The sequence below is a fragment of the Cetorhinus maximus genome, chromosome 14 (genome assembly GCF_964194155.1).
Source record: "Cetorhinus maximus chromosome 14, sCetMax3.hap1.1, whole genome shotgun sequence".
Lineage (NCBI taxonomy): Eukaryota > Metazoa > Chordata > Chondrichthyes > Lamniformes > Cetorhinidae > Cetorhinus > Cetorhinus maximus.
In genome coordinates, this window is record NC_135892.1 from 10,665,305 (window position 1) to 10,692,424 (window position 27,120).

The 27,120-nt window shown below is 44.5% G+C and overlaps 1 protein-coding gene across 1 annotated transcript in view; it reads left to right on the forward strand.

Moving 5' to 3' along the window:
* The window catches only part of pcsk2 (proprotein convertase subtilisin/kexin type 2), an 80,684-nt gene that overhangs the window by 6,926 nt on the left and 46,638 nt on the right, over positions 1–27,120 (forward strand). Inside the window, exons 2-3 of the mRNA XM_078556478.1 lie at positions 17,502–17,606; positions 23,761–23,874. Coding sequence (XP_078412604.1) covers positions 17,502–17,606; positions 23,761–23,874 — 219 coding nt within the window. The remainder of the gene's footprint in view (positions 1–17,501; positions 17,607–23,760; positions 23,875–27,120) is intronic.

Genomic DNA, 27,120 nt, shown 5'->3' on the forward strand with positions numbered 1-27,120 from the left:
CTAAACAAGAGTTCTAATTTTGGCAGTGATAAAGCAATTTGTATCGTAGAACTTCAAAATGGGCTAGAGATTAAATGTTGGCAGGCTCATAAATAAACATAAATATCAATTGCCATTAATGGAAATTTTAATTACAGCTAATTAAGAAAATTTATATAGTTACACCATTGTTCTGTTTCAATAGGATAATCAGGTTTTTGACTTGATTTTCATAATTACACCCAAGATGTCACTTGTTCTTCATCTTTTTAGTTTTATGTCTTTATAGTTTATTGTATAAACTGTAGAAGGAATAGCTGAGATGTTTATGTGGGCAGCAGAATATTGTCTTATAACAGAATAACTAAGCCTGTGTGGTCTCAATGACTTGTGGAAGCTACTTTTTGGTAAAGAATTCCAGTTCCACAAAAGTATACCAGTCCCTAAAAATTGTGCTGAAGGGGTTGTTTTGCTATAAGATATTTCTCAAAACATGACCATGGTTATATAATTGATCAGAATTAATTGAGTGAAGAGGACATTTCCACGGTTGCTCTGTGGGGTATATTTTATGACTGAAGCTTGTGCTAAAACTCTCTTTGCATTTTTCTACTGCAGATGTTAACGCGACACATAAAACCTGCCAAAAAAATCCAATGTTAGAAGCTATAATTTGTGACCGGCACTGTTCCTATTATTTCCAATATAGAATACCAATGCACATTGTTTTATTAAAAGAGTTGCTGTGCCCTTTTCCAGACCCAGGATTATGATTTTGAGAAAACTGCCAAGTCAGAGAATGCCAGAAACACTCAGCAAACCAGGTAGAATCGGTGTAGGGAACAGACAAGTTCATGTTTGAGGCAGGACCGTGTGTCGAAAGAGTCCCAACACATCAACATGGCTATGCTGTCCAGAGACGCTGACTTCCCTGCTGAGTATTTCTTGCAATCCCTGCTTTTGTTTCAGATTTCCAGCATCTGTTGTATTTTGATTTTTTTGCTGAACAGGTGCCACAGGATGGCTAAGAACTATAAAAGCAATGATTATGCCTAATTGGAACAGTACATGTTGTATTTGACAGCAAGGTTTGTATCCTAGGGTGAAGCTAAGTAATTCCATAGATGACAATTTTATTTTTGGATGTGTTAAGAGAGAACTGGAATTATTTGAGTCACTGCATAATTGTAAATTTTATAGAAAGGATTAATAATTGTCCTTGATTTTATTCACAAAGCTATACAATAGCCTGCAGAGTAGCTAGAAGTAGCAGAATATTGAATAACATGCACCACCTACCTTCTCCAAATGGCATTTCTTATATTGGATTGTTTTTGGTATTTTCTAAAATCACGACAAAACAAAAAATAATGCATCCAACAGACAGCAGAAAACATTTCAATAGACTTAATATACACTCACTGTTAACAACATATTCAGCGCAGCTCAGCATCTCACAAAATCAACAGTAGACACAGTCTCCATAGAAACATGATTAGGCCATTCAGCCCCTCAAGTCTATTCTGCCATTCAATCACATCATGGATAATCTGCATCTCTACTCCACCTAGCAGCCTTCGCTCCATATTCTGTTTCCCAACAAAAACTTATCAATCACAATTTCCAAAATTTCAATTCATCCTGCATCCACAGCCTCTGGGGTTTCAGATTTACACCACCATTTGCAGAAAAAAATACTTTCACTCTTAAATGGCCGGTCCCTAACTTGAAGACTGTGCTTTCTTCTCCTGGATCCCCCTACCAGAGGGAATGCTTTCACTGTATCCATCCTGCCAAATCCCTTTTTTCATTTTAAAGAACTTGATTAGATCACCCTCAACTCTTTAAACCCAAGGGAATACAATAAGCCTCATAATTAACCCCTTAAGTCCTGGTACCAGTCTGATAAATCTGAACTGTTCCCTTCTAAGGACTTTATATCTTTCCTGAAAGGAGATTGCCAAAATTGAATGTGCTACTCCAGGTGGCTTTCTGAGCAAGGTTTTGTAAAGCTGAAGCATCACTTCTTTACTTTGGAATTCCAACTTCCTTGAGATAAATATTTCATTAGACTTTTTTTGTAGCTAAACACTGGCTTTTAGTTATCTGTGTCTATTGACACTTTAAAGTTTCCGCACCTCAGGAGCTCCTAACCTCTCACCATTAAGAACATGTTCCTTCTCTAACTTGCATCCTCACACTTCCCCATATTGAACTCCATTTGCCAAAATACTGTTCATTCACCCAAGGTATATGTATTTTTAACTTCCTGCTTCAACCAACACAACTTACCTTACCTCTTTACTTAGTGTCACCTGCAAACCTGGATATAAACTCCCTACTCCTTCATTCAAGCCATTGGTACACAAGGTAAAAAGCTGAATTCCCCAGTACAGATCCCTGGGGAACACCACTCATCATATCTCATCAATCTGCAAACATTTCTTTTCTCTTCTTGTCTGTCTGCTACCTCCCAACCAAATTATGAAACAAGGTTACATCCAATTCACTGACCTCTCATTTTTGTAAATAATCTCTTCTGTGGAACCGAATCCGATGCCCTCTAGAAATCCACATGAACAAAATCCATAAACTATCCACCCTGACAGTGGCCACCTCAACAGAGTCACTACAAATTCATATTGTCTTTACTTGATCAGCTGACACTTGTCCAAGTGCTCAGTCACTTTGTTCCTGATGATAAATTTCAACAACATCCTCACAATTGATGGTAAACTGGCAGGTCTTTAGGTATCTGGCTTCTCTTTCCCTTTGGAGTGAAATTTGCAGTTTTCAAATCCAAAGGCACAATTCCTGAATCTAGAGATCTTTGGAAAATTATGACTATAATGTGCACGCAATTTCCTCAACGATTTATTTTAATACCCTGAAACCATCAGGTCCTGGAGATTTGTCAATCCTAAGTCCCATTATTTTCTCTATTATGTTGTATATGTTGTACAATCCTGACAATAATCACCTTCTCAAGGGCAATTAGGGGTGGACAATAAATGCTGGCCTAGCCAGCGATGCCCACATTCCATGTATGAATAAAATAAAACCTTAATTTTAACTCTTATTAAACTTTCCAAGTTCCTCCACTTAATGTATTAGGCTTTATTGTAACATTAGTATTTTCTTGTTTCTCTCTGTCATAAAAAAACAATACACGGTACCTATTTAACATCTGCTTTTGCTTATTACCAATTATGATGTTGTCTTTAATGGGGCCCATATTACTGTTCATCATTCCCTTTTGCACAGGTATATCTATAAAAGTTTTTGCTGTTAGTGTTGACATCCATTACAAGTTGTTTTTTATACTCCCTTTACCCACCTCTTATTACTTAATTTCCAGCCCTTTGTAATGTTTTATAACTCTCCCGATCTGCTGGATTTCCACTTTCATAAAATTATCTAAGGCTTTTTCTTTCAGCTTGATACTGTTTCTTATCACATTTGTTGAGCATGATTGGTTTTGTGACACATTGGAGCCACTCATTGCCTTTTGGAGGTGTGTACTGGTTTTGTTGCAGCTCTTGTGGCGGTGGGTAGCATCCCTGCCTCTGGACCATAATCTCTGGGGTTTGAGTTCCATCCCGGGACTAGATGGCCGAGGAAGGTGTGTTCATAACGTGGCCAAACAGGTTGAGTATCAACCTGCAAATCTTTCCAACACACGCCAATGGCAGGCGGTAAGAGTGGGAGAGATCCCTGGTCAGCCATGTGATGGAAAGTATGTTGGAGCCTCTACCATCACTATCCATAGCTCCAGGCTACAACATGCGTGTTGTCACGGCAACTCGGATTCCCTGAGCGATCTGAAATGCACCACTGCCGCTGGTTTTGTATTGAGCTAATTTCTCCTTCGAATAAACCCAACTATTTGTCTGTGGATTCACCCATTAACTGTTCAGCCCCGCTCATTTCTCCACCTTTCCAAGTCTGCCTCGCCCAGATTGAAAAATTTGGATTTCTGACTGCCCCTCTCAAACCTAATATCAAACTCAGCCAGGTTATTGTCACTACTTGCAACATGTTCCCTTACCCATCGGATTATTAACTCATTCTGGCTTATTACTTCTCCAGAAGAGACAAGCTGATCGGGATGAGGGAGGAGCTGGCGAGGATGTGGTCGCCAGTCATTTTGTGGAGCTGGGAAGTGCAGCTTGCAACTCCGCAGAATAATAAAACCCAAGCCTGGGCCTTTGATTCAGCAAACTCCAGCAGTCCTTTTAAGAACTGTTGGTTAGGCTGCTCTAGACCCAGAGATGCCAGATGTCTGATTTAGGCAAATGCGGTTAGGAGCCTGAGTCTGAAATGAACACAATATTGAGATATGCCAACAGGGCATGCAGCAAAAAAAACCCCCAAAACACTGCAGAAGCTGGAAATCTGAAATTAAAACATGGAATGCTCAGCAGGCCAGGCAGCATCTGTGGAGAGAGAAACAGAGTTAAAGTTACGGGTCAATGATCTTCCATCAGAACTGGAACTAGAGGTGTAACAGGTTTTTAAGCAGCTAGAGAGGCAGGGAAAAGGGGAGGCAAGAAAAAAGACAAAAGAGAAGATCTATGATGGGTTAAAAGATGGGAGAGGTTAAATGACAAAAGGGATAATGGTATGAGAACATAAGGATGTAAGAAATAGGAGCAGGGGTAGACCATTCGACCCCTCAAGCCTGCTTCACCATTGAGAGTGATCATGGCTGATCTTGGACTTCGACTCCACTTTCTTACCCATTCCCCGTATCCCTTACTTCCCTGAGAGACCAAAAATCTGTGGCAAAAGAGGGCGATAATGGGAGAAGTAAAGAAACAAGAGATTGATCTAGAGGAGGTGTAAATGACAGCTGCAAAACTGTTACCAGAAATCACTGCAAGGGATCTGATGTGAAATGGAAACTCATTGTTGAGCGTGGAAGGTTGTCAAGTGTCTAATCTGAAGTGAGCTGCTTCTCCTCGAGCTTCTGTTGATCTTCATTGGAACAGTGTACAGAGGCCGAGGACAGAAAGGCCAGAGTGCGATGTGGAATAGAAATGACAAGCGTGCAAAAGCACAGGCTCACGCCTGGGGACTGAACGGCAGCTGAACTTGAATGTAAAAAATGGAAAAGACACCAGGAGGAGGTTCTCCCTCTAGTTAAACCATAGGTGAGAAGTTCATCCCACGCACTGCTGGCTTTGAGTGATGGACATTATTCCCCGTTTGGGATGTCATAGCTGATTGTGAAAATGTTGTACAAGCTGTCTGTTCCCCGGCGATCTCTGACTAGCAGTTTTAAAGTTCAAAAAGAAGCAGAGATAAAGAAAAGGCAAAACATTGCAGATGCCGGAAATCTGAAACGGAAACAGAGGGTGGAAATTTCTGGTGATAGTTTATTTTCAGCTTTCGGAACCATTTCTAATTTCTGACTCCCTCCTGACACGCGCACCCTGGCTGGATCTTCCGGCCTCTAATTGGTCACCTCCATGCCCACCGCCCAATCGAAGACGGCAGGCAGGTTCCTGAGGCTGCTGGCCAATCAGAGGTTACACAGTTTTGGACGGCTGGCAGCCCCACTGGGAGAGGGGATGCTGTTCGGGCAGAAAGGAGAGCGCGAGGGCATCTCAAAATGGAGGAGGCCCTCGGAAATGTGCACAACATTTCAAAAATAAACAGATGCGAAGCTGCCTGGGCCATCAGAGCAGAGGGCAGGCCCCTCTGGAGGAATCGTTTGGGATGTACGTGTGCATCCTTCCATACCCATGGTCCTGTCACTAGGGCATGGAGCCTATGGCTCCGATGGCCACTCTGGCTGTTGCTGGGAAGCCGCCACCAAGGAGCTGATGGGCTCCGTGTTCAGCGGGAGTTCGTTCCAACACTGGGAAGATCCTCCACATCCCCCTCATTAGTGCTGCCTGCCGCTTCCAGGTAGGTTACAGCTGCTGCTGTTGACCCGCCTCCGGCAGGATTGCTGGGAAGCGGTAATGTGCCAGGGTGGCGTCCTGGCACTGACCTGGTGCCCTGATCTCTGACATTACTCCTGAGTCTGTCTTCAAATCCGCCTCCACCTGGCCGACAAGACTTTGCCTGGAATAACATTTGTTGAGAGAACAAACAGCATTGTTCTTCCGTCTTGGTTTGAGCTTCATCAGAACAGTGTACAAGGTCAGAAGTCAACATGGGAAAGGGAGAGAAGGCTAAGGTGTTGAGCTACAGGTAGTTTGGGGTTGTGCTCATGGACAGAGGAGTTGAAAAGTAGTCACCTAAACTGCATTCATTCCCCTTAATGTAGAGGACTTCACATCATGAGTAACGACTACAGTATACTAGATTAGAAAAAGCACAGGTTAAGTTGTTGTCTACCAACGAAGGAGTCTATCAAGTCCCACACAGTGATGTGATGTGGGAGATGTAATTATTATTGGCCTCACACACCTAGGGCTGGATTTTACATTTATTGACAGGGAAGTGGAATGGAAACTGAGTGGTGCATCTGCTTCCGCTCCTGTTGTCTCTGCTCATCCAATCAAACATTGGATGGCCAGTTAGTGTCCGTCTGGCCAGAAGAAGGTCAGTTAGGGGTGCAAAGTTGCGGGGCAAGGGCTCCGCACCCAATGCGCACATCATGCAGCAGAGGGGTAATGCTGGGAACCAGGAAGTTGGTCACAGTTACAAGTTTAAAGGCCGCCTGCTCTCAGGATGTCTGTGAAAAGCTAAAGAAAAGATTTAAGATGAAACGCCTTACCCAGCAGAATCTGCTGCTACGTTCAACCATGGCCTCAGTGTCAGACCTTTCCTTCCGCCCTTGGGCCACCTTGTTGTAGCTGCCGTAAAACATTCCCAAACCTTTTCAGGTCCGACATGTGAAAAATGCAGGGGGCAATGAAAATTTCCACACAGTTGGATCATTAACAAGCTCAATAGCGTGTTCATTAGGAATTTCACAATGGCGGGCAAGCTTCTGATCACCTTGCTTGCCTCGCCTGCCTAACTTGGGGGAGACTGGTGCGATAACGTATTGCCGACTCAATAGGGTGGCATCACGCCCTATTCATCATGCCCTATTTTACATTCACACGGGGAGGGCAGCTGCCCTGATTAGCGGATGTAAAATCCACCCTTAAACTCCGGGGGATCCCATTTTTTTAACCTGTCTCTCATTTAAGGACATAACCGTCCATCACTTTTTCAGTTTTGGCCAAGGGTTCACATTTGAAAAGTTAACCTGGCCATTCTCTTCACAGGGATTGACCGACTTGTGTGTTTCCAGCACTTTCTGACTGTGCTTCATAAAAGCATGAGGGTGCATCTGCATTTTGCATTTGTGTAATTTATTCAGGTGTAGGAGTTGGTACAATTTCCTGCTCCACTCAGAACTGTCCCAGCTAATCCTTTGCAATTAACGTAACAGAATACATTATGGTAATGCTGGTCAAAATTTACGTTCCTGACTCGTTGGCATTATAAATAGCCTCATCTACATTTGCAAATCAACAATTAGAAAGGAGTGAGAAAGCCGAGGGAGTTGGGGGAAAAAAATCGACGCAAAGCCCAAAGCTTGCCAAGGGAATATTTTTGTAAAAGGAGAATGAAATGTTGCTGAATAAGTTTATGCCATTTTGCAAAAAAAGAGACGACCTCAAGTTTCAGCAAGTTTTGCATGATTAGGGAGGTTAGAAATTAAGGGATGATTTGATGACATTTTTTGAAATTATGAAGGGCTGGGACAGAGTAGGTAGAAACAGGTTGTTTACTGTAACTGAGGGGTCCAGAATAAGAGCACATGGGTATAAGAACGTAAGAAATAGGAACAGGAGTAAGCCATTCAGCCCCTCAAGCCTGCCTACCCGATAAGATTGTGACCAAACTTCCACATCGACTCCACTTTAGAACCATAGAAAAGTTACAGTGCAGAAAGATGCCATTCAGCCCACCATGTCTGCACTGGCCATAGAAAGAGAGAAAAAAAGAAACTAGCCGTTCATTTCTAATCCCACTTTCCAGTTCCTGGTCTGTAGCCTTGTAGGTTACACCTCGGGTGCAGATGCAGGTACATTTTAAAGGAGTTGAGCTGACCCTAACCCCAAATCCGTTGATCGTCTTCCTGCTCAACAATCTGTCAGTCTCAGCCTTGAATATACTCAATGACTGAACGTCCATGGTTCTCTTGGGTAGGGAATTCCAAATATTCACAACACTCTGAGCGAAGAAATTTCTCCTCATCTCAGTCCTAAATGGCCGACCCCTTACCCTGAGATTAAGACTGTGAAGCAAACCAAAAGTTCCCACACAGGCCGTGCACACGTTGGCGGTTTTAAATTACCACGCCTCCGCAGTCATGCAAAAAGATTTAAAGGGGCCATGCACTTAAGCAAATCATTTGCATGCTCCAAACAAAACAATTAGAGGGTACATTGACCATGGCCCCTAGTTCCCCATCAGGGGTTCCCAAACTGTGGGTCATGACCCCCATTGGGGTCAGGGGATGAGCAATTGGGATCACAAGCTCTGAGGCAGCAGTGGAGTGGAGACTCAGATGTTGCAGTCCCGGGATTGTCTCTGAGCTTTTTGCCCGGCATGCATATGTACTTTTTTTGCTGGTGGGCATGGCCTAATGGAATGAGCTCTGAGGCCGGATTTCTGAGCCTGCGAAATGGTAGGTGTCCGAGATTTTCTTTTTAACGCCTGCATCACTGCAGCTTGAACTTGCCACCCTTCTTCCCTCCACTCAACAACTGCATCCTCCCGCCTCTGCCAAAAACTTTCACTCTGGGCTCACACCAATTGTCAAACATTAAAATGGGGTCACAGGGGGAAAAAGTTAGGGAAGAACTGAAGAACTTCAGTTCTGCCGAAGGGTCATGAGGACTCGAAACGTCAACTCTTTTCTTCTCCACCGATGCTGCCAGACCTGCTGAGTTTTTCCAGGTAATTCTGTTTTTGTTTTGGATTTTCAGCTTCCGCAGTAGCTTTTAGCTTTTTGTTTTTATAAAAGTTAGGGAAGCCCTGTTCTGGACTCTCCAGCCTGGGGAAACAGCCTCTCAGCATCTACTCTGTCAAGTTTTCTAATCATTTTATATGTTTCAATGAGATCACCTCCCATCCTTGTAAACTGCAGAGAATGTAGGCATACTCTACTCAATCTCTCATCATTGGACAAACTCCTCATCCCACTGCTGGGGTCTCAGTACAAAGCTCTTCTGCACTTCTGGAAAAACACAGACAATGCTGCACATTACCAAGGAGTGACCCATCGACAGACTAATGGCCTTAAAATCAGCAAATGAGGAGACTATCGTCTGACTTCTCAGATTTGCATTCGCTAAATAAAAATAAATCAACCTGTAAATCCTTCCAATATGCCTAAATTGGGTGATAGGAGAGAGGAATCTCCTGGTCAGCTGTGCTTGATGTGGAGAGGTGCCCCTCAAGTTATAGCCGCTGGCTTCAGGCTAGTGACCCGTTCCAGGAAATGTGAACTGAGGAAACAAACGTAAGCATTTGCTTCATCTGCCTCATGCGTCTCTAGATGCAGGAAACCTTCTAAATGTAATAAAGATAGCAGACAATGGGATTAGGCCTGAGGAGGATAAACACCAGCATGGATAGGTGGGGTTGAATGGTCTGTTTCACTGTTGTAATTGCTATATCAAACTGAAGGGTTCCCACTCTTTAGGATAAACCTGCCTGATGGTATTAAAATTAACTCATGCTCTTGTAATATCCAGGATCCAACAAAGTAAGGGAGTCCACATGTTTCAAGTTGCCTCTTTTGCAGTTGTTTAGAAGAATGTTAGCAAGTGTTTCATTGCTCTAATTTTGTTGTTAGTCCCCATTATAATGTTTGCAAAGGTCTCTGACTCAAATGTTCTTGACAGCAGTGAATGCCTCATTAGGTAGAAGAACGAGAAGTATTGGAACATTTTCAATGCAAGGTCTTTCTTTCAGATTAACAGCATGAACATGGTGAAGGGAGTTATGCTTGCCTCTTGTAATGATTAACGAATCTGGAATATAAAAACGTTTTATTCAGCAGGTGAATCAAAGCAACGGTGGGGGTGAGCAGAATAGGTGATGGCTCAGGAGAGGGTAGTGATGTTACCGATGAACAGAGTAATGGGCAGGAGAGGACACTCTGCTCCATCCAGCCTGTCCCACCCAATTGTGACATCTCAACAAGACAGGATTTACACTGAGTGCAATTTGCCCCTAACATTTTGCGATACTTTTTGCCAGTTATGCCGATGAGTGGTTTGTGTTGAAAACTCCAGTGCAATCGAGCAAAAACTCCCAACTGCACTGTCAAATTGCTGTACGAAAGACTGCATAACATTGCAGTGCTGATGTCTTTCTCACAGGAGAAGGTGGTCCACAGGTGTTGGGCAGCTCAGGTTAGAGGTAGGTGCTTCCTCCCAAAACAGACCCCGGATCCCCATCCCAAGGAAGAAGCCTCAGCCGGCTGGCTGCAATGGTGGGTTTTTGCGTTGCCCTTCCCACCTTGTTAATTATGCAGCCATGGGGAACACGCTGTTTCACTGGCGGGCTTCCTCCGATTCGCCCACCACGCCATCACCTCGCGGTTTCCGCACTCTGGGTGCCATATCTAAACTACAGCCGCGAGCACAGCTCTCAATGCTTGCAGCCCAGGACTGCTGCACATAAGATATGGCGCCGAAAGGCAAGGAGACTGCAGCTCACCATTTTTCTGACGTGTCCCTGGAACACCTTTTGGACGCCGCGGATGCCCGCCGTGATGTCCTCTAACCCCGCTCTAGCTGCAGGAAGCCCATCAGTGTCACCACTCCAGCTTGGGAGGTGGTGGCAGAGGTGGTCAATGCCAACATTGCAGACAAGATGTCGGCCATCCAGTGCAGAAAAAGGATGGATGATGTCATCCATGCTGCCAGGGTAAGTCAACCATCTCATCACTCTAAACTCACACACTCACAAGCCCATTACACATTCACTGGCATCTCACTCACTGCCAGTTCAAGGGACATCACCACTCACTCTCTCACACACACCCTCACATCTCCATCTGTCCTCATCTCTTCTGGAGACTGCCACCCCAGCCCTCACCATATCTTGAGGCCACTTGCACAGATCAACATGTGTCCCCAGGCACACTTTGGGTTACCCCCCTTCCCCAGTACAGCTCTTCCCTTGCCTGAGGCCATTTCTCCCCTTCCCCAAGCAAGCCTCCGCCCTGCAGCCGTTGAAAAGCCACCCCCGCCTTATGGCTGGTAGCTGCCCGGGAGGCCCCCCTAAAAGTGATATGGTGCTGCCTGCGAAGCCTGACGCTGATGACCACGAGTGCTGCCCGAAGCGATATAGGCAAACAAACCTTGGAGTCCCGAGTGAAGTGCAGCTCGCCAGGTGCACGCCACTTATCTTCAGTTGTATAACACGTCGGCACGAGTGTGAGAGGATGATTTCAGCGAGCAGGCAAGATGATGAGATGCAAACTTAGGTTCCCAACATTGGATGGTGGAAAAGGCAGCCCGCCATTGATGGGAGGAGCGGATGATCGCAAACTGGTTTCACGATGGCGTAAAGCCAATTTTTGGCCTCTTCGCCATATTGTCCGCTCACACCCGCCATGAGGCCCAACGCCAACAAGGGTGGAAAATTCCGGCTGCAGAAGGGATAGTGTCAGCTGCAAGTTTGTCTGAGCCATCTGCAACCTGCGTTTATAATGGTTGGCAGCACAGAGTCACAAGCAAATGTCTAGTGGAGATTGAAGGTCCTTACAGAAGTCAGCCCCTGGTTCCTTGTGGACTCAATTCTCTGGGGTCATGTCCTAAAGAGAAAGATGCAGAGTCAGTGTTAGAGTCCATTGGAGGCATCTCAGAAGAGCTGAGGCAGTGATCACAATGGAGTCTGACGCTACCCTCTATGCCAATATCTCAGAAGATTTTGACATGAAGCAGTGCTAACTGGCACAATGATAGCTACAGGAGCTTATGCGCCCATTCTCCCCTGCCATCATAGTCAGTGTATTTCACTTTTAAGACTGACCTTTAAGCCCTCGCGGACTCTTTCGAGAGAATGATGTAAAGCTGCTTCTGAGAGATGTGCGGCACCATCTCTTGGAGTATGCAAGTTGTACCTAGTGCCATCAGGACTGGCCTCCCTCCCTGAGCACAAAGAAGCATCAGGGTTAGCACATCAGGCAAATGAAGAGGGCACTCAGCAGAGTGCAAACCTCCACCACAATGTGTTAACTCAAAAGTTATTACAGTGACACAGCTCTTCCTTGAGGCTTTTCCCTGCCTGGTTGATGGTCTGCAACAGCAAAGCTGAAAAAACAAGCCTTTTTATTAAAAGCTTCCACCTCACTGATGAGGCTCCTGACCAATTCACGCTCAACAACCTGCTCTGAAAATTCTGCTCACATTTTTACAGCTGTGACAGATTTCACCACAGCAGCTGAGACAATCCACAACATTCTAAAACAATCAATAACATATGAAATCAAACAATCCATGATATTCTAAAAGAAAAAGTCAACTTGTCCTATTAGACGCTTTAAAAAATTTCAGGATCTGGATCTGCATCTTAGCCAAAAACTAATCTGTTCTTCATTGGCATACCTTAACTGTGTACCAAGTTTCAATGAAACCTATTCATTAGTTTTTGAGATATATTATTTACAGACAAACAGACTAATAAATGGGGTAGAAACATTATCTCTGCCCACCTTCAGTGACAAAGGTAATAAAAACCACATTGTCAATATATATGTGCTCAATAAAAACAATTTGTGATGTGAAACCCAAGGTATCTTTATTAGTGGCAGGTTCTGTTGACCTGGTGACAGGATGCCCCATAATTATTTTCTCTTGCAGGACTTGGGCAGAACAATCCAGGCTGACACTCTCAGTGTAGCACTTAGGCAGTGCTGCACCATTGAAAGTGCCTTCTTTCGGATGAGAAATTAAGCTGAGGTGGATTTAAAAAACCCCGTGGCACTATTTCAAAGAGGAGTAGGGTTGTTCTCCCTGATGTCCTGATTAATATTTACCCCTCAACCGACATCATAAAAACAGATTACCTGGTCATTATAACATTGCTGTCTTTTTCGTGTGAGCTTACTGTGCACAAATTAGATGCTCTGTTTCCTAAATTGCAACAGTGGCTACACTTCAAAAAGTGGTTCATTGGTGTTTTTTTTTATTCATTCATGGGATGTGGGCTTCGCTGGCTGGGCCAGCATTTATTGATCATCCCTAGTTGCCCTTGAGAAGGTGGTGGTGAGCTGCCTTCTTGAACCGCTGCAGTTCATGTGGTTCATATGGTAAAGCGATTGGGGCGTCCTGTGGTCTTGAAAGCCTCTTTTCTATTGGTATGCCCAGTTAATTTCCTCTTCCTCCTGCACCTGTATGCCTCCATCATTAAGATAAATGGGAATGTTCATGATGAGGGTACCATGACAGACGATTCAGAAGAAGTAGGACTCTAATGCCTGAAATTATTGAAAAGCAGTTTGCTGAATCCTTCCTTAGCAGCACTTTTTGATGGTTCTGGTAAAAGCTGATGCTTCAGATAAAATTTGTGGACATCCATAGCCCGTTGACACAATCAATCCCTGGTTTGGTAAGTCATGCAGACAGCTTTCGGAGTGCAGTCGCACCTTCCGCTGGGACCCTGGTCCACCAGACTGTGACAAGTGTTTTGGGATGTGCATTTGATTCCCTCTCTAAATTCAAAAGCTATGGGTGAATCTTGTGCCTTCCTCTGTGGTGAGTTTGGTGGTGTGGGGCAATCAGGCGGGAGGGTGACAGGTGGGGAACCCCCACCACCTTCCTGCCTCCAGCACCTTCCTGCCTCCATCCTGATTAAGTCTGTGGCAGGAAGGCCCATGGATGGCCTTCCTGCCCCTTTGCCAATTGAGGCCCTTGAGTGGTCAACTAATGCCCCATTACTGGTCACTGCTGATATTAACCCAGCGAGCGGCTGGGGACTTGCCATGCGGGGAGCACGACAAGCAAACCCCTGGCTTGCAGACTCCTGGGGAGGCATCTCACTCAAAGGCACTCAGTGCCTCATCAATGGGTCTGGCATCAGGAAGGAGAAGCTGAGGAGAGCCAGCTGGAAGGTGGGATTAGCCTGGACATCCCATTTTTGACCAGCATGGGCAAGATGGGCTGAATGGCCTCCTTCTGTGCATAGATTCTCTATGTTTCTATGTTTTCCCTTGCTGCCGATGTTCCTGCCCCCTCTCCCCTGTGATCCACTCCTGCCATCGCTCAGCTATGGTCTGGGACCCAGCAATGATCCCAGGCCTCAACTGGATGTCGTACCAGCAGCAGTCACTGCCTTCCCGGTGGCTCTGCTGTCCAACAGAGCTGCTTGGCAGCCTCACCGGCTCTCCAGTCAGCGGTCGAGGGTCCCTTTGCACCTTTGGCCTAAAAAGATGGCACTGTGAGCCACTGAATCCGGAAAGGGCTCGATTAGGAGAAGCTTTATCATATTATATGGAATGCAGCACTGATTCATGCTAAATCAATTTCAGCGATTAAGAAAGGTTCTGGACAATTACTTAATGAAGAATAAAAAAGCATGTGGGGAGAAAACAACAAAGTGGGATTGGTTTAGCGAGAGAGCAGGATAATAGGACAAAATCAAAGTCCAAAGTGGAGGTGGGGTTTGTGGTTTGGGAGGTAAATTCGGGGCAGGTAAGAAGTACTGAGTGTCTTCCTGCAAGTACATAAAGTTGAGGGACCTAGTTGGAGTGGATAGGAAGAGCCCATTCCCTTAGTAGAAAGGTCACTAACCCAGGGTTAGAGATTTAAGGTAATTGGTAGAAGGATTAATGGGAATTTGAGGAGAAAATATTTTCACTCAGAGGGTGGTGGGATTCTGAAACTCACTGCCTGAAAGGGTGGTAGAGACAGAAACCCTCATTACAGTTAAAAATCACTTGGACATGCACTTACAGTGCTGTAGATTGCAAGGTCATGGACCAAGAACTGGAAGGTGGGATTAGCCTGGACAGCCCATTTTCGATCAGCATGGGCAAGATGGGCCGAATGGCCTCCTTCTGTGCATAGATTCTCTATGTTTCTATGCTTTTCCTTTTGTATTGCAATGTTTTTTTTTCTAGCAGGCACCGAAGTGGAGAGCTATCAGTCAAATTGAAAACGAGCCATTAACTGAAATGAGCTAGCTACGGGGGATAAGCAATTCCCTTCTCATATAAGGCAAACTACTAACGAGAAATAAATAATGACTTCACACTATGCAGAGGAGAGAATAAATGGTGCAATGAGCCACCCAAGAGAGTGAAAACTACTGAGAGCCCGGGGCAGAATTTTACAACCGTGTTGTAGGTTTGGTGGGGGGGTGGGGGGCCGTAAAATGCAGTGAGCTGTTCAAAGACCATTGACTTTGGCAGGACTGTAAAATCCCGCCGGCGTTAAACTCCACCCTGGTTTGAAGGCACCGAATGGTAAACGTTTTCAAATTTGGGAGTACGCTAGTTGGCAGAAAGACCCTCAATGTAACCCCAAGAAAAGTATACAATTTTTAGAAAAACTAAAAAGTCGGATTTTGACAAAAGGGGGAAAGGAAGGGCTCGGTATATTTGCAACTAGAGCGTAAAATTGGATCAGTTTTTATATTATGCAAGCAAAGCATCTTGACTAGTTTCTTCCAAGTCTGTACTGCGAAACTCAATCACCATTCTGAGTTAGTCATTCAAACAGAAAGACTTGAATTATTAAAGATATGACAAATCCTCTTGTCTGCTTTATTGTCTCAACTGCACATTGCAATTATAGCGATTTGTATGTAAAGCTAAGATACCCACGTGAAAAGCCAGAAATATTAATTTGATTCAATGGAGCATGTGAGTATTAGGCATGGGGCGGTTTGAGTGGAGCAATATATGATACAGTAATACATGGAGGGGTTTAGACACAAAGTGTTAAACTCAGAGATTCTTGGACAATTCATATGACGCCTCATTCAAAAATATCTAATGCGACCATTCAGCTCTATTCTAAATGTTTTTAACGTTGTTACCCTTTAGCTAGCCTTTTCCAAACTTGTACATTCTCTATTTGTGTTAGTTAAATATGTGAGGACATTTGCTCAGGGAATTCCAACTTCTTCAGGCCATGGAAAGATTGATGTAATCAAGGTATAAACTGTAAGGAATGTAATATGTAAGAACATAAGAAATGAGAGCTGGAGCGGGCCATTTGGCCCCTGGAGTCTGCTCCGCTATTCAACAATATCATGGCTGATCTTTTAACCATAACTCTGCCTTTCCGCATTATCCCATATCCAAATAGTCATTTGGTGGTACTTGGGTACTGCTGAAAAAAGAGACTTTTTTGTTGGAGTTTTTCATCTTGCACTCATCAGGAGAATTCACAAGAATACCAAATGTAAAGGGAACAACAATTTATACTGTATGAGAAGAGAGTGCTGATGGGTTGGCATGTGGACTCTGACTGGTAGAGGCATTGCCATGGAGAATGCACTGCTTGATGATGACTGACAGTTAACTGTCAAGTATTTAAACCAGACAGTTTGACTCTGATTGGTCAAGGCATTGCCCTGAGGAATGAACCAGCAAATTTGTTTAGCTGAAACAGGCACAATGTGTGTACACGTTCTTTCTGTCTGTAAAGAACAGGGCCCTGTGTATTAATATATGTAGCTTTCAGTACATGTAAATACAGTACATTGCGAGCCCAAGTGACAATCTTAAATTGGTTGTCAGCATATTTCTTAGCATACTGAGGAATATTTAGCAATTTTTGTTCAATCGCTGAATCACATCTAGCGTTGGACACTGTGTTTTGAGTTTTGCAAGCAAGGGTTGGATACGGTCTGTACCTTGCCCATTGCAGACAGTGGAAGGGACATGCTGTTCGATATGATTTGCCAGTCTTTGGGATGTACGACCTATATACCTAGCATCACACTGGCACTGAAATTCATATACCACATTACTCATTTGTGTGATAGGCAGAACGTCTTTTTGGCTTGACAGCAGCATCCTGTTAGTGGCGAATACCACTCGTATAGTGACTGCATAGTAGCAGCTTGAAACAGCTAGCTTCACCTGTTGCTCAAATTTTTGAGATATCACTTAACTGCTGGAACACGAAGCTATTCTGCAGCACAGTAAGCTATTTGGAGTCTCTTCATCAACAGTGTATAAATGTAATAGAAAATCTTTCTGCAATAGTCTAATATTTCCTGGCAATTACAATGCAAAGGGCTGATGCATAAAACCCATTGAGTGCGGAGCAAAGAGCTTGAAGGAGCAATTTTAAACGGAATTGCGTGATATTACTCATTGATTTTCATGGACAATAAAATTGGATGGGGTGTAAAATCCCAATTGCGCCCAATGCCATCCACTTTCCACTCAACAAATTAGATTAAGATTGTCCCCTCATGAAAGTGAAAGTTATAAGTGCCTGGACATTTATTCTTGACTGAAGGTGCCATGCAAAATACTCAGGGTAGTCACTGCATTACTAACAAGATGTCCTCATATACGTTCTATTTTACCACAGCTCCCATTTGCAGAAGAACTCTATCACTTCACTCATAGTGGTATTCCAAAGGCCAGAAGAAGACGCAGTATTCGGCATAAGCTTTATCTGGTGAAGGACCCAAGGGTAAGCTAATGTTTCTCCACCCTTCAGCAGCCGTTACCTAGGCAACAATTTGTAATGTGGTCAGCTAATCAGCGGGAAACAAAAGCAACTGTTCTCTCTGGCAATGAAATTCAGAAAGGAAAAACACAACCTTTGAAATAGCCTGATAATTCAAGGTGTTCTCTGATTTTCTTCAAATTTTATCAAATGTAATTTGCATCAGATAAGGTTACCTTGAGTTTATTGCTGAACTGGGTCATATCATTACAATAGATGTGGAGCTAAGGGAATGACATTTTGTTACGTCTGTGCAGTTTCACTGTGGGTTAGATATCAACTTGTCAGCAAAGGCCAGTGAGAATGTGATTCGAATGTTGAGGAGGTTTAATACTCCCCTTTCTAAGATTGTATCATATCTTGGAGGGTTAAACTTAATTGTTCGTATAAAGAGCAAATGCTGAATGGAGGATGCATTGTGAAGAAATAGCAACAAATGGGCAATGAGTACAAAGTGACTGAATTCATGTGACAAATAATTAGAAATCTACCATCAACATTGCCATGTGGCTCCTCATATTAAGTCATCCTATTCAATTGTATTAGCAAAGTAAAATAATGCAGGGCATTATATACAATATATTAAATTATATTCAGTTCGGTCTTTTAGGGGGGAGTGAGAGGAGTTTTCAAATAAAGTATATGAGCAGAGGCCTGGGTTATTTAAATTAATGGAAGGACATAAGAATCTTATGCACAATAAAAGGGGACACAAAGACTGATTTGTTTAGGTAATCCTTTGCTCGCTCCGATTCTGGCTAAATGGGTTTGAGGTACAGATGAGCCCTGATCTAATTGAAGGGCAGAAGATGGGCTGAATGGCCTCCTCTTGTTCCTATAAAATTCCATTATGATGGAAAACAAATGTGAAAGCAAATGATGGTGGCATATGCTTTAGTGGAAGTTTCTGTAAAATTCCCAATTTGGAAATATATTAATTATTGACAGTGTTGCTGTCTTTGCAACACCAAAATCCAGGCTCATGTCTTATGCACATGCCCTTGTTCAAGTTGCCAACCCTCCAGGAATGATCTGGAGTATCCAGGAATTGAGAATTAATCTCCAGCACGCAGCCAGGAGCAAACCTGGAAGAAAATTCATAGGGTCATTAAAAAGATGATGCTTCTTTTCCATATTCATTGGATAATTTTGCTTATTAGTTCTAGAAATATCTAAAAATCTAGAAACGGGGGAAAGAAAAGATCAGTTTTTGTGAAGCAAGGCTGTTTGGGTGTGAGAAATCATGTGACAGAACCTCCAGGAATATGTCTGACTAGAGTTGGTAACTGTTGTGCAGCTCTCTTACCTTTCTGAAGGTTGATTATAACACTTAGTGAGATGAGGTCAGGCATAGAATTGTTAAGCTGCTGTAATTCAAAGTACCGAGCAGCAGATGCAAACAGATCTCACCTTAATTCACTTGTCTCCTCAAAAACAGGAAAAGTAAGTTTTAAGAAGGTGCTACACTAGCCCTATCAGTAGGTGTGCTTAACATTTCCAGGTTAGAATATTCTTTCTGACCAGCTCTGGGCTCAAGGTGAGTGAATCGCCCCTCGCTAGGTCAGGCTTTCTCTCCCATCTGAGAGATTGACCCTAGGAACAGGGGGAGGCCATTCAGTCTCTCGAGCCTGCTCCATCATTCAATCAGTTGATGGCTGATCTGTATCCTAACCCCATCCTTCCGCCTTGGTTCCATATCACCTTAATAACTTGGGCTAGCAAAAATCTATTGATCTCAGAATTAAAATGTGGGATAGAATTCCACACTTCCATCCCTCTTTTTCTGAAGAAATGTTTCTGAACTTCTCCGACAAAAGGCCCTTGTGTACTTTTGCCCCTCTTTGTTCCACAAATCATATGGCTGTTCCTTTGATTCTTTGCCTGTTAATGGCATGATAATTATATTGTTAGGATACGTAGGTGAAGGGCATTGTCTAATTAAGTACTTAGAGCATTTATAAAGAGAGACTGCTGGGACTCTGGGCTGGGAGATAGGAAGCAGACATATGAAATGCTGCAATTTGTGAATAATCCTATTGTCAAGAAAAGTATTCACATCTAGTTTCCTCATTCACCAGCTGGCTTGGGATTGATACAGCATGCCTGTTCACTGACTCACCTTTAGGTCTATTAATAAAACAGGATACCTCACTCCCTCTTTCCCCTTGGCATGTGTTTTTAAAGAAAACATCTCCGCCTGTTCTCAGAATCCACAAAGGCCAGTCTGTCTTAATTGTCCTGGAATGAGACAGTTATATTTCATTGTCTCAGCTTTGAACAGACCGTGAGTTATATCATTCTAAGTGGCTGTTCCGTCTCCAACAGTGTCTTCAATACCTGGGCCATCAACAAACAAACTAGTTCTCTTAGGTGCATTTTTTAAGCCTATGCTGAATGTCTTTGTTTTAAAGCACTGTATTAACTGAACTCAGTCCCAAATCCTTTAATGTGAAGACAAAAAGCAAGAACAGAATCCTAAAACATAACGGTGGCTATTTTATAGGTAGCTAATAGAGTTCTTTATCATTTCTTTATATTGCTGCATATATCATTATTACGTTTGTTACATGAATCACAATAAAGGCTTGATGGTTTCCTGATGTAATCTCACTCAAAAGTTCTATGTTCAAGTGAAATGCACATAATAAGCTTTCAGCACCCTGAGTTGCTCATGAGAAATCTACCTCATTGTATATCTCTTGCCAATTCTCCTCCATCTTTCCTGAAGACATTGGCTCTTTGCTAGTTTATGGCCCTTTAGTACTTGTTCAGAGGTTCATTGATATTTGAGTCTCCATAATGAAAATCAACAAGTCACTTGACAGCTGACGATTACAAACAACGACAATCCTACCCTCCCCTCACTTCCAGACAAATGTACATGCACTTCCAGGAAGCGTCACTCAGTAAAAATTGAGGAACCTGGCTAATCTGTCCCTCCCTAATTCAGGTGCTGGGACCCAAGTGTATCACCATTACTGAGGGATCATGTGGAGGACATAAAGGAAGGAAGGAAGGAAGGGATAAGAAACATATATGTCTCATTGAGTGGATTTTAATCTCATTCTGGAAAACCCTGAACGTGCTAAAGGCAAAATGTTGGGCAGGATTTTTCAGATGGCAGAGTTTCTCGCCCACCGCCCAAAGAGCCAACAGGGAAACACATCTCTGCCAATACCAGCTGACTTGCAGCCATTTTACACGTGGCAGCGTGTTAATCGGCGCAGGGTGCGTTACTGCCCCCCTCCTGGGGAGGAAGTCCCACCTTAGAGAGCTGCCAGCTAATTGGATGGCCGGCAGCTCTGTAGTCCCAGTGGCGCCAGGTTCAAGCGGAGCCTGCCACTGGGACTACAGGCAGCCCCTGAAGAAAAGGAGCAAATCGAGGCCGGACTGAAGGTAAGTCTGGGGTATCATCAGGGCCTGGCTGGCAGGTCCCAGTGAGGGGAGTGGGACGGGTTGGGGGGGCTGGGCTTGAGAGGCCGGTGAGGGGGAGGGTTAAAGGGTGTAATACCGTGGGGGGAGAGGGCAGGCTGCCTCCAATGGGCACAGTGGAAGGAGGTCCCGACCTTGCCCAATACCAGCCAGTGCAGCCAAAGCTACCGCACTACCTGCTTGGCCTCATGGGCATCCCTCAACCATAGGTAAACTTGAAGCAGGAGTGGGACGAGGCACTTAAGTGGGCCTCCACCATGCCCCGCCCCCTGTAAACAGATTGGGGGCGGGCAGGTAGGCCACATGCTGCATTTATGAACACCCCTCCCTTCAAACCCACCAGTCTTTACTCTTTCTGTGGGAGTTTTTTTCACTGTAGTGGTGCAGTGCAAAAGCTTCTGTCCATGTTTGTTGCAATACTCCAATTCCCAAGACCGAGAAAGTCAAAAACATTCAATCTCTCCAGAGTAAAGTTAAGTGGCTGGAGCAAAGTCATAAAGCCTAGAACTGGAAATGATTTATATTGAATTGGTAAAGACTAAGATGAAAAACTAATCTATTTTCTCTGATATATGTTGAATTGTGCTGGTTTGCACTTGAGGATAAACCTGACTGAGTGCTTGATTAGAAAGAGGAAAAATGCTATTATGATCATGATTTGGACACAAGCATTTCTATCTGCACATCTAGAAAGCAGAGTTAGCTGGATTGGAGAGCAACAAGAGGAAAACTGATGGCCTTGTCCTTTTTTAAACTTAGTGGGGATTCTCCAGGTTATCATGACAGGACAGTATCTGATAGTCTGATGGTCGGAAGCTTGCGCACCAGATCACCGGGGGTGGTGGGGGGGTGGTGGGGTGGGCTCAGGGGCGTGGGGGGTGGGGGGTGGGGGTTGGGGGGGAATAATTATTTTAACCCTTTCCTGTGCCTAAACAGCATTGTTGCCAAATTTCCTCTGTGGCTTTCACGTGGTTACACTTGAATGCACCTGAAGAGGTCACAGCAACAAAAACCACATGAAAATAATTATCAAATGTCTCTTGGTTGGTAACAATACGGGTGCAGTTCACCAGCAGGTTGGCCCCATAATATTTTCCTACATCACCACTGTAACCCCACTTCAGAAGTGAAGGCTGTGAAACACTTTGGAATTCCCTCCCTAAATCGCTCCGCCTCTCTCTCCTCTTTGAACGCTTTCTTTAAAACCTACCTCATCGAGCAAAGCTCTGGCCATTCTGTTCCTGATATTACCTTAAGTGGCTCGGTGTCAAACTTTGTTTGATAACCCTCCTGTGAAACGCCATGGGATGTTTTACTACACTGAGGGTGTTGTAGTTGAGAGAGCAGTGTCTCTGTAAAGTGCTGGGAATGAGGCGGCCCTTTGATCTCCTGAATCAGAGGCCCCCTGGTGGCTCCCACTGCAGGTTGTGAACTCTCCACCGTCTTAAGGTTGCCCATCTTCATTTTTTTTCTCAAATTGTCCTCGGTTTTTATGGGCGGAATTTTCTGCCTGCCAGGCAGGCCGGTTGGGAGCGGGCGCGGGTGGGCGCAGAACCAATTGCTGCCTGTGATCGGCTGCGCGCCGCCATTTAACGTGGCTGGGCCAATTAAGGCCCGTCCAGCATGACGCGCGCCCGGTAGCGCTCAGCGCTACCTGTGCGGGGTGGGGGGAGGAGGGAGAGTTGGGGCCTACGCTCTTTCGTGCACGCGCACGGAACAGCGCAGCAATCTCCCTGAGACACGGAGCTACCTTAAGGAGATTGAGTTCAATTTGAAACGTTAAAATTAAAGAATGATTGAAATTATTTAGACATGTCCCCTCATGTGACAGTGTCACATGAGCTGGGACATGTTTACTAAACGTGTAAAAAATATTTATTAATTTAATAAAACTTTCATGAAACCTCATCCCGCCCGTGGATGAGGTTTCATGAAAAACACGAAGGCCGCTTGGGCTCTTCGCCTGCCTCCCCGCCAACCTTAAGGTTGGACGGGCAGCCCTGTCAATTTGTTCAATTGGTTTATTAATGGCCCTAACAGGCCTTTGACAGTTCGGCAGGCGTACAGCTGCCTCCAGCGCGCACCCGCCAAACGGAAGATTGGAATGACGCACGCTGATGTCGAGATGCACGCCCGACCTCACCGTGCATCATTTTACGTGTCGGTGAGCGGGGCCCGCCCCCTCACGCCCCTTCAATTCAGAAAATTCTGCCCTATGTTTTTTTTCACCTTCAGTTGGCGTGGGGAGGGTACAAGGTACACAAGGCATCACAATTGTGTGGGACATGCTAGATGGACCAGAGGCTAATTTTCTGTCCGACCTTTGCATCTTTGTGAGATGAATACTGAAAAGCAAAAATCGCTATAGGACCTGGGCGGAATTTTACGCTGAGGGGATTTTACCCACTGAAGTCGATGGATTTTTGATCGGCTCCCTGTATTTCGCAGCCCTGCCCCCACCGCGACGGGGCCATAAAATTCCATCCCCGATCTTAGTGTGTTTGTTCAAAAGCATTCTGAGAAAATAGTGCCTGTTCTCTGAATCCCAGTTGTGCTTGTGTCCCTGATCAGCAAACAAGCTGCAGCAAATAATGTAATCAGTCTGAAATGTTTAATTGAAGCTTCGTGATCCTTATGCCTGATCTAATATTAATGTATTTACTCACGCAGACTGCTTCTCTTGCAGGTAAAACATGCCCTGCAGCAAGAAGCATTTAACAGAAGGAAGCGAGGATATCGAAGCATCAGTGAAATTGGTATCATGATGAATGATCCTTTGTTTACTAAACAATGGTATCTTGTAAGCAACATCTGACTTACCTACACCTTTTTTACTTGTGCTCAACATTTACCTGTGTCTGTTACCTTTTATTGAATTTATTTTCTTGGGATGTGGACACTGCTGGCATTTATTCATCCCTTGTTGTCCCAAGAAGAGTGGTGTTGGGCCACCTTCTTGAACCACTGCAATCCATGTCCCCAGGTAGGGAGTTCCAAAATATTAACCCAGTGACGATGAAGGAGTGGTGATAGATACCTAAGTCAGGCTGGTATACGACTTGGTGACGATAACTGACCTGCTCCTTCTCGGTGTCAGGAATTAGAAGTAAAGACTTGGTAACGTTCGACATGGATCATCATCACCCTCCTTCAAAGGTTGTTTCAAAAATTCCCAATTAGATCATATGCACAAATGCATTTTTGTTATCAAAATTAAAATGGGATTTACATATTAATGGGATTATATTTTAAATCACTCTAGGATGTGAGCATCACTGGCAAGGTCAGCATTTATTGCCCATTCCTAATTGTCCTTAACTGCTCGGCCATTTCAAGAGGGCAGTTAAGGGTTAACCACGTTGCTGTGGATCTGGAGTTACATGTAGGCCAGACCGGGGAAGGACAGCAGATTTCCTTCCCTAGAGGACATTAGTGAACCAGATGGGCTTTTACCACAACTGGCATTTGTGTGCTCACCGTTGCTGTAGCTAACTTTTCGTTGCCGATTTATTTATTAAATTTAAGTTCCTCAGCTGCCATGGTGGGATTTGAACTCAAGTCTCTGCATTATTAGTTTGGTAACATAACCAGTGCTGGAGGTGCAAATCTAACATACGCACACCTTACCATGCTGTTGCTGCTAAAGGCTTTCTAAGCAAGAGAAACAGCATGTGCATCTCTAAGGTGACTGAGCATTCAATTTGGTGTTCTTCTGTTGAGACATTGAGAGGACATGGGGTTAATGAATATCAAAACGTGGGACATTAACTACGCTATACAACCTATCGCATGTAGCTTGATATTCCTGCCCATGTAGAATGCAGGAGAAGGCCATTCAGCCTCCAAGCCTGTCCCGCCACTCAATCAGATCATGGCTGATCCCCATCTACCCCCTTGGGTTCCATAACCCTTATTACCCTTACTTGACAAAGATCCATTAATCTCGGTTTAGGAATTTACAATTGGCAAGATACTTGGCAGTTGTCACTTTCTGTGGAAAATCTCGGGAATGGTGAGGACAGTCATAGATCCAGAAGAGTGGCTGGGGACTAAGCTTCCAGTGTGTCCTGACGGAGCTGCACTGGTGCCTGACATAACCACGGCAGAAAAGCCTTGACCAATAAGTTCCAGTAATTTTCCTCCTCTTTTCAATCAATGAAAACAATGTTGGTCAAAATGCCTCAAATTGTTCCCCACAGTGAACCGTTTTTAGAGCCATTCTGTGAGCAAATATGAAAAATTGCTGGAGTATCTTCATTTCTGTGAAGATTATAGTCGTTTCAACTGCAGAAGTTAAAGCATTAGTTGGGTTCTAGGTGTAATGTTATTTTACACTGTTCAGCTCACACATGGTGAGACTGATTCTACTGTTTCTCAGTTTCTAAATTGGCCAGTTGATTAGAGGGTCAACAGCCCCTAAGATGAAGGTTGTTCCATAATCTGTCTGGGTTAACCTGCTACCATCTGTGTTATGGTGTTTGCTCATGAGATGAATAATTCAGCCATCTTCTGTCATTGAACACAATCAGTGACTGCATACATTTTTGAATATATTAACTTTTGGGATTTTGGCATCACTGGCATTGGCTCGTCCCCAGTTGCCCTTGAGAAGGTGGCGATGAACCGCCTTCTTGAACCCTTACAGCCCATGTGCTGAAGGTGCACCCACATGCTGTTAGGTAGGGAGTTTCAGGATTTTGGCTCTGCGATGTGTGCCATGGGGTTAAAAGAACATAAGAAATAGAAGTGGGAGTAGGCCATTCAGCCCCTTGAGCCTGCTCTACCATTCAGTAAGATGATGGCTGGGCATCTATATCTTTACAGCACAGACTCTTGCCCGTGATTATCCATCCTCTGATCTCAATCATGACCTACCAAGTGGAAAGTAGTCACTTACGCCAGGAACAGAGACCAGTTGTTGCATGTCAACTTAATTTGCCGCTAACGTGAAAGCAGAATTGACAGAGACTTGCTAGCGCTCAAGTGTGCTTTCTGTTTGAGGACGCACAAGGTGTGGGGAGGTTGTGACAGAGTCAGTAGAATAAAATTAAATAAATTACAGAAGAAGAAATGGTTAGTGCTAGAACACCCATCCTTACTGTTCAAGTGTTTTGATTTTGTGCCAACTCCCAGATACAGCTAATATAAAACATGGTTTTAATCTGGGCCGGGGATGTGGCGGGATTGTGTCTTGAGGGAATCACGCCTGATGGCATTGGCCTGACACAGGAGCCATTTTAACTCCTCGGCCTCCTTTCCATTTGGCAATGCTGGTGATTGAATATGTGAGGCTGGTGGAGGGGTCGGTGTGGGGGGGTGGGGGGAGGGTGGTAGTGGGAGGAGCTTGCTGTAGGGACTCAAGAAGGAAGTCCCTGGCAGTCAGGTAAATCGATCCAAAGTGAGCTGGGGAACAGAGGGAAGCTAGGGAACAGGAGAGGCCTGAGGCTCCCTTAGAATTCTTCAGCCCTGGTTTGCAGTCGTCCCTGAGACAGTGTCCGCTCCGACTGAATCTTTACTAAAATCATTTTGGTGTCTGAATTACATCCTGCCATGTTTAATAGTCATGATGGCCCACACCATTTTATTCTTTCATAGTATGTGGGCATGACTGGCTGGGCCAGCATTTATTGCCCATCCCTAATTGCCCTTGAGAAGGTGATGGTGAGCTGCCTTCTTGAACCACTGCAGTCCATGTAGTGTAGGTATATCCACAGTGCTGTTAGGGTGGGAGTTCCAGGATATCTTCCCAACGACAGTGAAGGAACAGTGATATGTTTCCAAGTCAGGATGGTGAGTGGTTTGGAGGGGAACTTGCTGGTGGTGGTGTTCCCATGCATCTGCTGCTCTTGTCCTTCTAGGTGGTAGAAGTCGTGGGTTTGGAAGGTACTGCTGAAGGAAAAGCCCCTGCACGAGGCCTTGAAACCCCCCCCAAAACCCAGGAGTTAAAATGGTGGGGGGCTGTGGCATTATTGGCACAGGTCACACCTAGCCAATATGCCATTTTAACCCCTCTCCCCCCGGCTCTGTCCCTGCTCGGGCAGGCAGG